Source organism: Falco peregrinus, chromosome 2 (assembly GCF_023634155.1).
Source record: "Falco peregrinus isolate bFalPer1 chromosome 2, bFalPer1.pri, whole genome shotgun sequence".
NCBI classification, from domain to species: domain Eukaryota; kingdom Metazoa; phylum Chordata; class Aves; order Falconiformes; family Falconidae; genus Falco; species Falco peregrinus.
Genome location: NC_073722.1, coordinates 39,673,795 through 39,689,695, shown reverse-complemented (window position 1 = coordinate 39,689,695; position 15,901 = coordinate 39,673,795). Strand labels below are relative to the sequence as shown.

General features: G+C 52.0%; 1 protein-coding gene across 1 annotated transcript; it reads right to left on the bottom strand.

Moving 5' to 3' along the window:
• Nucleotides 1-1,404: 1,404 nt before the first annotated feature.
• On the bottom strand, nt 1,405-2,880 carry LOC101920547 (homeobox protein not2-like). Its single transcript, XM_005239537.2, has 2 exons — nt 2,448-2,880; nt 1,405-1,563 (listed from the first exon to the last, which is right to left on the bottom strand). Exons 1-2 carry the CDS (start codon nt 2,577-2,579, stop codon nt 1,405-1,407), a joined length of 291 nt encoding a protein of 96 aa, XP_005239594.2. The 5' UTR covers nt 2,580-2,880.
• Between the last annotated feature and the right edge of the window lie 13,021 nt (nt 2,881-15,901).

The following is a 15,901-nucleotide window of genomic DNA, read 5'->3' as shown; positions in this document are numbered from 1 at the left end:
GGATGGGTAACCCATCCCTGGCAACTGTGGGGCAAGAAGCCACTGAGGCACTGCTGCCTGCTCAGAAACCAAGGAGCTGCCCAATCCCACCTCAACTCATCCAGACCCCTCTCTCTTTCTAAAATACTAATTTTTATTAAGAAGCAAAGCAAATAAATAAGTGACGGTTATTAAAGAAAAAAAAAGTTATTTCTATAAATAACAATATAAGAGTAAAGTGATATACAGTGTTCTTGGTCAGAAAGCTACAGAATAAATTATCCTGGGCTGACAGGATGTCATACCTGGTACCCTGGGCTGAGCAAGGTGACAGGCTGAGCAAGGTGACAGCCTGGCCTAAGAGCACTTAGCTGCTAACACACAGACGGAGAGAGTCAAGTACTTAGTCTTGACCCCTCAAAGCCCTCCCACCCACCAGAAATACAACTGCTAACTGCAGCAGGCGGTTACAGACGTGCTCGCTGAGCACTCCAGGTGCATTTCCCATGGCACCTGGATGTATAATGAGGAGAGAACAGGGCCACTGCCGTCTGGGCCAGAATCAGCACATCTGGACGAGGGGCAGGGGGTCGTCTGAAGCACCAGAGGTGTTGGAAAATCTTTTTATAACAGCTCAAATCCCTGCAGCTCGGCCAGCCCCAGTGCCTTAGTCCCTGCTGCAGCAGCATACACAATGCCTTGGTGAAGTAAGGCAATGCCAGAAGACAGAGAGACCCACCAGGTTCTGCCCTCCAGGGTTGGGAAGCCAAAATAAAGGCACAAATACACCAAGGCACACAACAAAAGGAGGCACTTCTATTCCAGGGGCATGATCAGACTCTGTTCATCTTATTGCAAGAGTAATGATAGTCTGTGGGTGGGAGCAAAGGGCTTTCCAATTTTCTTTGTTGTTGTTGTAATCTAAGCATCAAACGTGTGAGTCAAATTACCAAGGAAAACCAATCAGGGCTGATTCTCCTCCTCCCAGCACAGGTCTCCCTCCTAGGAGCACACAGCCACATGCAATGCAAGTGACCCCGTGTTCAAACGCCCTTATGTTCACAGCCATCCGAGACACCACCTGATTGTCACCCCAGCCTCCCTGCTGGAAACTGTTTGTGTGTCCTGGTGCTTCAAGAGCAAACAGGAGATCACATGTCTTGCCAGAGCTATGGCACCATCAAAGTACAACCAGCCTGGTAATGAACCCCCAAAATTATGGCACATGGCTACCAAAAAGCAGCCAAACAATATTCAGGGGGTTCCTCCCAGCCAGCTGCAGTTTAGTTCTCTAGCTCCAGCTCTCAGATCAAGACATAATGTCTCACTTGGACTAAAGAAGACAGATGTGCCTGCATCCCCAGTATCTCCATCAAGCAGACACAGCTCAGAAAACAACAGTGGCAGCTGAATCTCATCAGCTGTTCAAAGCTCAACATCCACAGTGTCTTCCTCATGATCCTTGATGTCTGTTGAGTCCGCAGTGGCAGGCTGTATCACCCCAAACTGTGACAGCTTTGCTGCCTTCTGCTCCATGCTCTGCTTCCTCCATTTGATCCTCCGGTTCTGGAACCAGACTTTTACCTAGCAGGAAAACGGCACAACAGTTTCACCCAAGGTCTCCAGGAGCCCCTTTCCAATGGGGGCCATTGCCACGTGCTTCCAAGGTAGATGTCCCCAAAAAGCAGAGCTCCTTGAAGAGGGGGACATGCCCTTTCCTGTCTCAGGGCACAGTGCATGCGAGCAGGAGGAGGTGATGCTATGGAGGGCACACTGGTGCTGGGAGAAAGGACCAGGGAAGGGAGGACACGCAGCTGCATAGAGGCAGCCCTGGCTAGGGGGGAGTGGAGGAAGCACCTCCCCAAGCTCTTCGGAGCCACTGAACCCATCCCCAGGACTATGGCTGTTAGAGTGCACGATCAGACACCCACCTGCCCCTGCCCCCAGCACTGTTCATACCCACCCTGTCCCCCCCAGAACCGCCCTTGCTCTGCTTTCCCTTTTCCCCAGCTGAATTTGGATCCCACCACAGAGGGTCACGTGGCTACTCCTTTCCACAATAAATAAGCAGTTTGCAGTAGGAGAAGCAGAAACTTACTGGGAAGAGCAGAAAAAAAACTTAGATCCAGTGTCACAGAAGGACACAAAGCATAAACTGTCTCCAGAGGATCATAACAATGTAGATATGTTAGTCCAACCCAGCTTGAACTCTAAAGCAAGCAGGTTTGTGCTCCCGAATGCTTTTTGTTCCACTTCATGGATTAAGAGGATGTTCTTAATCATAAACCATCTACACCTGTCTTGCATTCCTCCAGGCACATGGCTTCAATGTCACCTTGCAGCAGGGAGTACCATGGGTCATTCTGCATCATGTCCTCCTCCCACCACAATTCACAGCAAGGAAATTGCCACAGACCACACCCAGACCCAGGATCTATGCTGCCATCCCCAGCTCCCCTGTTTCTTACCTGAGTCTCTGTGAGATGCAGAGTTGCAGCCAGGTCTACTCGCTCCGTGCCCACCATGTACTGCTGTTTGAGGAACTCTTGCTCCAGCCGCTCCAGCTGCTCTGGTTTGAAGACAGTGCGGACTCTCTTCATCTTGCAGGGCCCCCCAGACCTCCAAGGCACAGCAGGACCCAACGAGTTGGCCCCTACACAGTGAGATAACTCCAGACCTGCAAGAAAGAAGCAGCAGTTGAAGAGGTCTGCGTGCTTGAGGCCATTCCTCCAGCCCCACTGAAGTGCCAAGCTGTAGCTGAAATCCAAACACAGCTGCTCTACAACACACCGCACTAAAAGCAGCTGGGAGAAAGTAGCACCAAAGAGAAAAGCAGAGATATCCCTACCTAGATCATCTCATCTAGGCTTCCTTTCCCCTGAAAGGTTGGATCAGATGATCTTTTGAAGTCCCTTCCGACCTATTCTATGATTTTGCCCACAGGTACAACCTAGGACAGTCCTGGACATGCAGCCAGACCCAAGGAAGTCAGCGCTCAATGAGGTGAGCAGGGTTTGACCTCCATTTTTACAGGATCTTCGTAACAGAATAATAAAGTCCATCACGAACTGCTGAACACAAAAATCCCATCTCTGTCTCAAGAAGCCCCTAATCACAAATGTCTAAAGGTTGGGCAAGTTTACCCTGTGCTGGCCCCTGCTTTTACCCTTCCCTTGGCACCCATGGTCAGCCAGCATCCAGAAGAAGATACTGAAGCTGGCAGGCTGGCCTGCTGAAGCCAAGAGTCACCAGCCCTCATGCAGGTCCTCATCCTGGACCTTAGTCTGGTCTGAGTAGACTGAACAACTCATTAAGTTCCTAAGCATTAGCAGGGCTAACAAATAGATTTGGTCTCAGTCTCCTATCTAGTTGTGGCCTGACGATAACCATAATTACCTAATTAACATACAATACAACACCAGCTCTGTCACAGAACCAGCTGGCGCCAGCCTAGGAGCAGTGCTGTCTCTCCTTTCTAAAGCCCTCCTCCTGCAGGCACAGACTTGTGATTCACATGCATCTCCCATGTACAAAAGGAGCATGTGACTGCTACCCCTGACCATCTCCCAGGAGCCACAGGGCTCGTGCCAGCCAGTTGTCCTGCTGAAGAACCTTCACATGAGCCACACCTCACTGCCAGGAGCACTGCAGGGTGCAGAGACCACAGTCTGAGCAAAGAGAGCTGCAGCTGTCAAGGAAAATAAAAAATCCTGCACCCAAGGTGCTGGTTCTGGAGTCACGGCATGCACAGGAACATTAGCATGAACTTTGCAGGTCTGACCGTGGAGCACTGGAGAGGGACAGTCGAGCCCCTCCTGCTCAATGCCAAAAGCTGCTGGACTGGGGACTCTGCTCCTGTTATGAATCCCAGAAAGGGACAGTGGGACCTGCCTGCACAGGCGAGACCACTGGGTGCCATGAGAACACCTCCAAATACAGTCCTGCAGGTATTGGGAACCAGAGGAGGCCAGCACTGATAACAAAATCTGTCAGATGGTACCACAGCTTCTGTCCTGCCAACACCCAAGCACATGCTTAATTTGAAGACAACCCACACGGGACTTTTCTGGGTGTACATTTGCGGGAACAGGCCATTAATGCTCCCCACCAGCGCTGTTGTGAAAGCTCAGCCCCCGGGCAATGCGATCTGGCTTTGAGATCAGCCCCGCTTGAGCAGAGGTTGGATTCAACAACTCACAGAGGACCCGGGGTCCACCAACAGCAGCCACCAGGCACGCTGGACTGGTGCAATGTATCTTTATCCTGGCAAACCAAATTTCTTTAACTTTTATGGAAATACTGTGCATAATGACACCGATTCACACCTGCTACTTATCTCTCCTTTAATAACTGATTGTTGTCATGTTCTGCAGGCACAAATGGGTGCCTTGACCTACTTAGTTGCATTAATTGGGTGTAAATTCTGTGGGTGTTTTAAGGATTTGTAGGCTGGAGACCCAACAGCTTAACAGCTGTAATTGCACTTAAAACTATTTTCATCATCAAAATAATTTCACCTGTCACATTTTTTTTCTATTTTAATACTGGGATAATAGCAAGTGTGATTTCAAACATGAAATCCTTTGTGCAAATAGCTTTGCAAGTAGTTTTAAACTGTATTTTCATACCTGTATACTTGATATAATACATAGATTGACACAAGTATGCAAATGCTGTCTTGTAAAAAAGAAACTCTATTAAATAGTTATAAAAAAAGATCAAGAGTAGCAAATACTTTCGGTATCTGAATAGTGCAGCTATCAGGATCAAATCAAGAGTTCCTCATACAAGCACATAGGTGCTTGGCTGCAGGTTTTTCCTGGGCAACGACGAGATCAGGCTCTGAATGCTAAAGAGATACTTAATTTCAAGAAAAATATTCTGACTAGAGGTACTTCATTAAAACAAATTAGTCGTCTTGCTTATCCAGAGTTACAGTACCCTTTAGTGAAAATACAGGGAGCCTGATGGATTAGCCACTACCATCTGTCACCACCATCTAAATTTTACCCACAGATCAACAGCAAAAACCTTCTTCCTCAGGTGCTTTTCCACTAAAAATATGAACAGTTTTGGGGGGGCAGATGCTACGGAACACCCAGCAGTTTCATTTCTGAGAGTGAAAAGTTGCTGGGAGAGCAAAAATACAGACGGCCAAGGGCAGCTTTGGGAGGAGAGGGGACCCCACACAGCAGCAGAGAGGTGCTGGCACGGTGGGGAAATTACTTTCAGGGATGAGGCTTTGGGAAGCTTTTGGGAAAGCTGGTAGCTGCAGGCACGATGAAAGCGCAGGTATTGTGGTGCTTTTCTGTTACAGAGAAAGAGAAATAAATGCCCGTGTGTGCAAAGACACCCTTGAAATGCAGGTGGGGGGCTCATGCCAGACATGGGGGACTGTCCCCGATCTGAGACCTGCCACTGAAGGCAAGCCTGAAGGATGTAAATCGTGTCATCTGGGTCTCACCTCACCCAGTATTTAAGGCTGGCTGGGGCTAAGTGGCTAATATTAATTATCGATCATTACAGAGGGGGAAAAAAATTAATTGGAAATTTTTCCCTCTCCCTCCTTCATTTCCCACAGCCCCACGTCAACTCTTCACCTTGGGGCTGGTCGAGAGGTTGCAGGAACGAAACGACAGCCAGGGAGCGGAGGAGTCAAAAAACCCAAGGACCTTCTGATGACCCAAAGCCCCTTATTTTGCAGCGCGGCTGAAGCCAGCCCAGCGGCCGGCTGGAAGTGCGTGCCGAGCCCCCCGCCCGCCCGCTCCGCCCGCAGCACCCCCGCTCCCACGCGCCCCCCGTGACACGGGAACACGCCGCTCACCTGCACCGCCCCGGCCAGCCGCGGCACAGCCCCAGCGCCAGCCCCAGCCCCAGCCGCCGGGCAGCGGGCCCGGGCCCGGGGCGGGCCAGCGCGGGGGCGCCGGGGCGGGGGGGCTGCGGCGCGGCGGCTCCCGGGCGAGGAGCGCTTCGATGTGGAAGGGGGTCTTGGGGGGCGCCGGGCCGGGCCGGGGTCGCGGCGGGCTGCGCAGCATGGCCGGGCCGCTGGGTTTGCCGCCGGCCCCGCCGGCTTATATGGAGGGAGCGGTGGGCTGGGATGAGCCGCGCTCCTATGCAAAGTGGCGGCGGGGGGGCTGCCCTCACCCCTCTGGCCTGCAGCGGCATCCCCACGGGCACCCCTCCTTCCCAGCCGACACCTCTCTTTCCTGACACTCCCACAGACATCCCTCCTTTCACACCGATACCCCCATGGACACCCCTCTTTCCTCACTGACACCCCAACATACATCCCTCCTTCCACACCAATACCCCCATGGACACTGCTCCTTCCCCACCAACATCCCCACAGACACCCCACTTCCCATATCAATACCCCCATGGACACCCTTCCTTCCACACCGGTACCGATACCCCTCCTTCCACACCAATACCCGCATGGGCACCGCTCCCTCCCCACAGACACAACCCCCTTCCCCACCTGTACCCCCATGAACACCCCTCCCTGCACACTGACACCCCTACAGACACCCCTCCTTCCACGCCAACACCCCACAGACATCTGTCCTTCTCCAAGGACACCCCTCGTTCCCCACTGACCCCCCCATGCCAACACGCCCCATGGACACCCCTCCTTCCCTGCCAATACCCCCATGGACACCCCTCCTTCCCTGCTGACACCTCCACTGACACACACCTGGACGCCTGTTTTCTTGCCCCTGCAGGGCACCTGCACGCCTTCCCCACAGACCCTCACACTAAAGCCCACTCCTTCCCCACAGACACCCCCACTGACACCAGTTCCTTCCCCACAGACCCCCGCACTGGCACCCACTCCTTCCTCACTCCTCCCACACCTTCTCCTACTCCACAGACACCCACAACAACACCCACTCCAGACAAACACCCATGTGCCCGCTGTGGACACCTCCTCCCTTCCTCACGCCCACCTACACCTTCCCCCCACAACCTTGCTGACACCCTCACCTTGCCCCACAGACACCCACATGCTCCCCACCCTGCCTGCCCCCCCCCCCCCGACAACCAAACCCCCCTGACACCCAACCCATACCAACACCCACACCTTCTCTCCAGGCCTCACAAGTGCACCCGCAGCATCCGTGCCCCAGGACCAGAGGGGAACTTGTCTGTGTGTATCTGCCCAGCTATGCTGGGGGGGTTTTGGACCCCTGGGATGTGGGATACAGAGCTCACACAAGCTATGAGGTGACTATGCTGTGGAAATTTAACTGTTCGTCTGGTTTGGGTGCTGTCCCCACGTGTCACCCCCAGATAGATGCGTGGTCCTATGGAGAGCTGTGCATGGCACAGGTGCCAGCATGCTCGGCAAATGCAGATTCCTGCTCAAATCTCCAGTTTTCACACTGAAAATTCACTCTGGAATACGTAAACACAAATCCCCAGATCAGAGTCTCCAGGTTAATAAACACAGACAAAAAATTCCCCGCGGCTTAATAACCCAGCATTAAACAACTCGGTGTGTGCGGGCTAGCTGTCCGTATCCAGTAAATCCTGCCTTAAATCAGGGATTTGTGCCATTCAAATTTCTTTTCCCTGCCCAAGCTGTAGAAATAGATGTTATAAATGAGCATCTCTATATTTTTGAGCATTTCAAAGCAAATGGAAATTATGGGAATGCATGGGCAGGATTATCCTGCTCACGAGGAAGCACCCTGGTGATGGCTAGAGGAACCTTAGGGAAGAGGATGCCCGCAGGAGACAAAAGAGTCCCTCAAGTTTGCCTTTAAAACACTTTTTTTCCCCTTCCTTTTAGCATCCTGTCTTCCACAGCAGCTTCAAAATAAGTGAATAAATACAGCTGCTGCTTTATTGCTCCTTATCCAAACAGCCAGCCCCAATCCTGCTGCCGTGTAACTATGTGCTTAATTGAAATCACACGTTCAAAGCTGGGCAAGTGCTGAAGCCTCTTCCCCCCTCACCCCCCCACCTCCCAAAAAAAAAGCTGCCACCAAGAAAAAAAATAGGCAGAGATTCGCAGCTTCTGACTTTGCTTGCACAGAGGTTGTGTGGATTAAAATACAGGTGTCCCTATACAAGTTTTTTATTTGTTTTATTAAAAATCTTTAATATCTTAATTATTTTTCCTTTTTACAAGTTGTGACTGCCACTGTCATTCCCGTAGAAGGAGGTGTTGGAGATGCTCTGGGTTATGGATGGAGTGGTTTGACATTGCAGTTGTTGGGGTGGGCAAGCGGCTGGCAGAGCAGGGGGTTACGGTGCAGTGCTGCTGGATGGACAGACGGATGGACAGACGGGCAACCAGCACAAGCACTGGCTGCCTTTTCCCTTCAGCTTCACTGGCTTGGCCGAATTCACTGCCTAATGACGTGTCCTGTTTCCCATTAGTACTGTGTGCTCAGCTAATGCATGTCAGTTCGAAAGCTGGAAATTTTCACTCTCTGGTAATGACTTGGGAAATATAGCACCCAGCAGCCAGGCCGAGCCGGGGCTCGGGAGCCCCCGCCTCCCCTCACCCACATCAGGCTGAACTACCTCCTCCATCCCCATCTGCCCCCCAGCAAAGGCTCTTGCAGGAGTTGGGCAGGGGAGATGAAAGGATGGACTCTGATCCTCTTCTTTTGTTGTAATTATTATTTGGTGGTGGTGGTGCGGTGTTTTTTTTATTATTTATTTATTTTGGTTTATTCCAGTTTTGTTTTTCAAGAGCGTAGAAAATAAAAGGGGAGGGGGAGTTTCTTAAGGGGATAAAAAAAAAAAATCCCAACAACAAAACAACAACAAAAAAAAAGCCCCCAGCCCTTTGTAAACACCCCCCCTGAGCAAGGGAAGGAGGTGAAAAGCATTTCCTGATAACTCCATTAAAGAATGAGGCTGCATTAACATTCCAAGTACCTCGACAAGAGATGAAAGTGGGGAACTTGAGTTCAGCCTCTCCTTGCTCCAGATGTTATTATGGGCTCCCTGAAAGGTTTTTTTATTTCTTTTTTTGCAAAGAGACAAAGATGTTGCCTACTTCAAACGGGGCTAATTGATGCTAATGACTATCAGATAGAGTGGGGGCCCTTATTCCCCCCTGCAAAGGGGAAAGAGAGAGTGCATTTTACAATCCCTTCATAGAAAACGCCCCACTCTTCAAACCAGGTTGCTGCTTTGGGGATTTTTGTTCTTCTCTGGCTGCTGCTTTCTCTCCTCCTCCGCTCCCCCCTGCCTTCATCTTTTCTGTCCCCCTTCTTCTGGGCACCCCGCAGCTCTCACTTGTTTGCCCATGAGAAATTTCACACCTCGCCTCCGTCGGTGGGGAGAGCCTGGCTCCATTTCCATCCCTCTCCCAGCCGCAAAACCATCCCAGCGGGCAAAAGAAGTGGCGGAAATTTCCCCAAACCCACAGCAAGCACACGTGAAAACGTGAGGGGGATTTTGTGCATCTATAATCCAGGGCGTGAGTCCTCCTGTAAGTGAGAAAACATCTTCTCCATCCAGAGCATCCTTTCAGTCACATCTATTAGAGAGAAGATGGATCCTAGGGCTCATGTTAGGCAGGCGTGTGCTTGTGCTCATTAGGATAACCAGCCCAGCACCGCCAACCTAGTCTGCAATCACGAGTTCATGCCTTTTACTCTTAAAAAAAAAAACCACCCAAACTGGCTTTAAAATGGGATTCCGAACACCAACTTCAGCTTTTAGCCTTGTGTCAGATATTTGCAGCCATTTCTGCTATGATAATCCACAGTAATAATAAATCACAATCAATAATCCAATAATAAAAAGGCAACGAGGAACATCCCAAAATCACGTGGCTCCTGGAGGTGGTGATTTGCCCCTTTCCAAGCCGGATCCCACTGAATCCTATAGTGAGAGGGGAACGGGGATTCATCTTTACTGTGGAAGAGGAGCATGGGGTTTCTCCCCGGAGGGTAACTTGTGCACGTTCATTCCTTCAGTGTAAAGTCTAGAAAAGAGAAATCCCTCAGGCTAACAACAACTCCTGTGTGTGCTCTCGGCTCCAGGAGCACCCAGCCCTGCCGGGTGCTGGGGTGTCACCCTGCCTTGGCTTTGCCGCCTTCAGCCAGGTGCTAGGGAGCTGCAGAGAGCTCCAGAACAAGGTTCTGGTGTTGACAGCTCTTGGCAGAGGCCATCCCTCCCTTTTGCAGCAGGATCCGGCGACTGTTCGCTTTGCTGTCTGGATCCTCGGTGCTTTGCAGGCTCCCATTAACAGACCCAAACTGGAGTGAGGACTGGAATGATGGCACAATGCTGTCTGCACTTTGAGGGTGTTATACAGTAATGGGAGCCCAGGTTGTGGGTGACAAGAGCATGGCCAGCCCCATACGTCCCCCTGAGAGAGTCCAAGGCGGGGACAGCCACCGGCTCAGGGGAAACACTTCTGAGATCATGGTGACCTTTCAGCCGGGCGCTCCCTAGTTTCACCCACTACCCAAGCACTGGTGAAAGCCTCGTGCAAGAAGCAGTGAGGGGTGGACACGTGGACTTAGGAACATACGAGTTTTCTTGAAAAAAGTTATCGCAAACGCTGGCCTGCAGAGGAGACCACCCCCATCCTCTCCATCCCTATCACTTTATCACACCTCTTGCTTGACAAAACCCTTGGGGAGACGGTTCAACATGTCCACGCAAGGGCAAACAACCCTGCAAGATGCAAGTTTCTGCTCGGGGGTGCAAGCAGCAGGGGGAGGCAGAGGGCAGCATCCTTCTGTCCCCTGAGCCTCAGACAGCCAATACACACCCCAGCCGCCCTTCAGACACTGGTCCCGGCTGCATTGTCAGGTTAATTTGTGATAATGGCCTGCAAAGCACCTCTGCCCCATCCAGCTCTCATTAGCACTTGATAATATCAAGCATCCTGAGGAACTGCGGCTCTTCCACCTCCTCCCCAGGGCACGGAGCCCTGCATCCAGCCCGGGCAGGGTGTCCCTGGCGATGAGGACTGGACCTGCTTCTCTTATTCCCCCATTGCTCAGTTTATGGGGCAAAGCATCTCTCCCCCTACAGCCTCAGGGCTTTCCTATAATTTAGCACCCAGACTACATCTGAATTAAGCCCAGGTTGTGACGAGGGTCATCAGGGCTGGATTCTCCCCCGCCTTTTGGTAGGGAGATGTCCCTGATTCAAGCAGGGCTGTTCCTCGGTGTCACATCTGGCCTCATGTCTCAGCCAGATGTGAAATGAGGGAGCGGGACCTGCTGCATCCCATCATTCTTACCCTCCCCGGCTGCTGGGGGTCTGTCCGCCTGCCTGGGGTCCCTCCAAATACAGCAGTTGGGTGAGTCCACCATGGGGCTGACAGCAAAGTCTGGGTGACACCCCCCCGAAAAATAAGCTGATACCCTCCCGCAAGACCTCGGAGGATGCTCCGTGGTCCTCCTGTCAGGCACAGACCTGAACACTGCCTTCACAAAGGTTGCGACTGTGGGTATTAAGAGCATCCCGAAACCACGCGTTTAAAATTAATTGGGAATTATAAACAAACTAAGCATTGAGGCAGCCCTGGTACAGGCGTGAGTGCAGGATCAGCCCGCTGCTCCCTTCAATTATCTTTTTTCTCCCACATTGTTCTCTCCTAATGAGGAGACTAATGACCAAAGGATGGTTCATAAGTGGTTCCCAGACTCTCCTTGCCCAGGGCAAACACCGTCCACAATAGGATCACAAATTGTAGGGAGAAGCCCCGGCTGATCACATCAGAAACGGTGCAGGGATTTATCTCTCTGCCTTAACAATAACAGTATGTTCTTAATCGCCACTCCAAAGGGACAGCTAGCAGGGGATCTGCCCGGCCTCATCATTAAAAGCTGGCAGCATCTTTGCTAGTGCTGCCCCTTTGTTCATCTTTCATTATTCCAATGCTCCGGCCCCGTTAATTCCTCTCCATCTTATTAAATCAATAGAGATGGTATGGGGGAAGGATGGGGAAGAGCAAGGGTCGGATCCGGCTCGGCTCTCAGCAGGAGTGCCGAGCAGGAGCAGGATCAGATCTGGCTCGCATAAGCATGATTCAAGCTGATACCATGCATGTCCAAGGCTTTATTTCTTCAGCTCCTGCAACGGGGGAAACTGAGGCCCAAAAGCATCATAGTTTGAGTCTCAGGAGGAGGTTTTAGCAGAGCTGGGGAGCACTTTGTCTGACTGCCAGTCCTGCACCTCCCAACGAGATCCTCTTACTCATCCCATGCCATCAGGGCTTACTTGATTTTATGATTTAATCAACTTTTTAAATAAAATCACACCGTTGCAGAGGGTGTCTGGTGCCAGCACTTCTGCTACACCCCCAGTGAAAGCCCAGCCCACCCATGCTGGGGTGGCAGTGCCACAGGACTGAGAAATTTTGTGTCACAAACCATTTGCAAAGGGAGAGATGGTGCAATTTTCATAATTTTTTTCTCTTTTCCCTAACAGCTCATTTCACCAAAATGATGCAAACTGGCTTCTGGCAGGCCCTGCCGTGTGCGTGGCTAGGAGCAGGGCCGGGGAGGGATTTCCTCACGGTCTTTCCATTTTTGAGACTGAGATGGGAGGTGAGGAAGGAGCAGGAGAGCCTGGGAGGTGAGCACCAGCAGCTCCTTAAGGGCTGACAGGCCAAGCAGGAAACCCAGACTGGGGCTGATGGTGCTCCCTGACAGAGCCTGAAACACCTTGTGCAGCCCTGCGCAGGATTTACGCATGGCACTGCTTGCTCTCACTCTGACGGTGCTCAGTGCATGGTCCTGGTCCACAGCCCTGTGTTTCTTGCTGCAGAATAAATACCTTTTAAACCCGGGATTTTTAAACCCAGAGTTTTTGTCCACTGCAGTGCTCACTGCATATGAGGGGTCTCCTTAATCACCCGGTTTCCCTGCTGCATTTCCAGACACGTCACCGCGTTTCACCCTTATTTTCACACACCCAGGAGCTACTTCCAGCTGAGAGTTTAATGAAAAGAATTGTTGGCTTTGCTCTTTGGCTGAGCAAGGCAACTTGGGGCAAATTCATCCCAGAAAGACCGCAAAAGATGGGATGTTGTGGCATTTCCTCCCATTGCTCGTGATGTCTTCTTTATTTCCACCAAAACCAGGCATTGTGGAGCCATTGGAGCTGCCTGGAAGCCTCGGGAAACTTATTTGATGTTTCAATCAGGAATTAAAGGGGAGGGAGAAGCAGGGGGAAATGCTCCCTGACCATTTAACAAGATTACATGATGAGATGGAGCCTGGAAACATGCATGGCCGACCCCGGCGCGCTCGCCTCCCCCGCCCAGCTTGGTTCGGGCTTTGCCTTGAACCTCCGCCGCGGGGATGTTGCCCTCTCTGGCACCGCGGCTCGTCCTCAGCACATGCTAATCCCATTTAGCAATTCCGCCCCCCCAGCCCTAAAGAGAGGGCAAGGGGGCAATCAGCTGAGAATGGGGCTCCCAGCTCCGGGAAGGGCTGCAAAAGGTGCCTGGAAAAGTGGCTGGGTCACAGGGACTGGGGGGCTGGAGGGGTCCTGCTGCTCCAGCATCCAAACGGATCATCCTGCAAACTTCTACCGTCCCAAGTCAATGTGACTCATTCAAACAGATCAGTCCGTTGCCATGTGCTCAGCAGGAACAATCCTGCAGGAAGGAGAGCAGGGAGGGGCATGCAGAGGACGGGTATGCTACAGCTCCACCTGGTTATCCCTTCTCCTACCCCTCCATCCATCTCCCATCCCATCCCATTTACCCAGCCACCCATTTGCACCTATTTGCCGGCACCCTGCATTCATCCCCAATCATCCACCCACCCGTTTTACCCACAGGCAGACCAGGCTGTTCCTCTGGGCAAATAGTCTGCCTTAATACATCCGCCCACCCATCTCACAACCTACCTGTCCTCCTACGAGACGCCTACTTATCTATGGAGCAGAGATTTGCTGGGGAGGGCTCAGCACTGCTTTAGCCGATAACCTTTATCCTCTTAATAAGGCTGCTTAACTCTCACTTCCTTATAATTATATGTCACTGAAAGCCAACTCGTTTTTTGCAGATAGGTGAAAAAACAGCATCTTTAAGAGAGCAATGGGATAGACAGGATTGGGAAGGGACTAGTGGGGTCTTTGTGATGCCTGTGGGGTTTGGGTAAGGACACACAGCTCTTACTCTGCACAGGTGGATGAAAGGAGCCAAGGAGGCTCTGTCCCAGGTGAGTTGATCCAGCCCAAGACCTTGCCAGCTCTTTGGAGCATCACTTGCCCTTATTTTCCACAGGGCCAAATTGCTGTGCCTGGGTTTGATCCCAATCCATGTGTTCTGGTAGGGCTGCCAGGAGCTGGGCAGAGCTGCAAGACCTCCTCTGCAGACTGAGGAGGGAGATGTCTCCGATGGGAGAAGGAAATTGCATTTCTACCCGCTTTCCAGGATGCCAGAGATGGCAGGGGAAGGCTTGGCAGGGCACAAAATGACCCACCTGAATCCAGCTTTTCTGCGAACCATCAACTCCATCCCATTATCAGGATCAGACCTGGGGGTTTGGCTTTTCTCATCCCCAGGAGCAGCAGGCTGCTTTGTACTGCAGATATGCTCCCTTCCCTGCCCTAAGGAACCTGCAAACAGGTTAATCACTGGATGAGAGGAAGACAGGGGGTGGCCTTCCCCAGCACCCGGTTCTCCCATGGCAGGTAGGAGAGGGAACACAGGTGCCCTGAGCTCTGTGCACCCCAGGGGACCAGCCACCCCCTCAAGAATTACCACCCACCATAAGAAAAGCCTCCTGGGCAAAGCCCAAGGTGCCAGAGCAATGGACATGGTTTAATTAATCTCATATAAAAATCACTTTTGAAAAACCTCGGTCAAACACAGCAGTTTTAATTAAAGTCACGTCCCTGGTGGGACACTGCCTGGAGAGGGGTGTGAGCTGGGCAGACCCTGCAGGAGCATTCTTTGGAGCAGGGACAGGTCCCCTGCTCCTGCCCTGGAGGAGCCTGGCACCTCGAAAGGTCCAATCCTGCCTGAGGCTGAGTGCTGCCAGCTCCCAGGGGATTAAAGGTGTCCTGAGAACAACTTAACTCTCACAATCAGCTCGGCCCCCAGCTGGGTGATATTAAAACATCTCCCGTAAACCCTGTTGTCTCGGGGATGATGGCGATAAAACCCACCGGCATGCGAGATTAGCAGGTTAAACCCACTGGCACAGCCTGGGCTCTCAGCAGACATGTGAAGACATTAGCACAGTTTGGGCTCTTTGAGACCCGCCAGCTAATCCTGGCTCTGAAAACGGCTGGAACAAAGGGCAGCTTCTGTCACATCATCCCCTTCTCCTGGCACCATCCCCTTGCACTGTCCCCTTCTTGCATTGTCCCTTTTTCCTTGCATTGTCCCCCTCTCCTGGCATCACCCCCTTCTTATATTTTTCCTTTCTTGCACCGTCCCCCTCTCCCGGCATCATCCCCTTCTCCATGCACGATCGTCTTCTCCCAGCAATGCCCCCTCTCCTTGCCATCATTTCATTCTCCTTGCACTGTCTCCTTTCCTTGCATCATCCCCTTCTCTTTGCCTCATTCCCTCTCCTTGCATCAGGTTTCACAGCTGCTCAAATAAACCCTCCACCTGGGTCCCTTCTTCCCGCAACCCCAAGCCCCGAGCAGACATGGAGACAATCTGGTTAGCAGGAGCTAGTGCTGCCCAGGCAAGCGCCCCAATGTCCCCATTGCAGCTCTTTTCCAGGAGGTCCAGGGCTGCTGGTACTCATGTGCTTTGCATCCTTGCAGGGAGCTCCCCACGGAGCTGCCCTTGGCTCATCCCCAGGCAGTGTCCAGCCCAAACCTGCTGGATTTGAAACCTCAACATCTGCCTAAGCCACGCCAAGCAATTAAAATAAAAGCCTTGCTAATCTTTGCCCAGCTGAGATGGCACCCCAGGTGCCCATCTCACAAAGTTACCATCAGCTCCGTTCTCCAGGTGAGTTTTCTC

Coding starts and splice junctions, on each gene's coding strand:
- LOC101920547 (XM_005239537.2), bottom strand. CDS start 2,579: ATGAAGAGAGTCCGCACTGTCTTCAAACCAGAGCAGCTGGAGCGGCTG. Junction 1,564..2,447: donor TGCATCTCACAGAGACTCAG/GTAAGAAACAGG, acceptor TTTTCCTGCTAG/GTAAAAGTCTGGTTCCAGAA.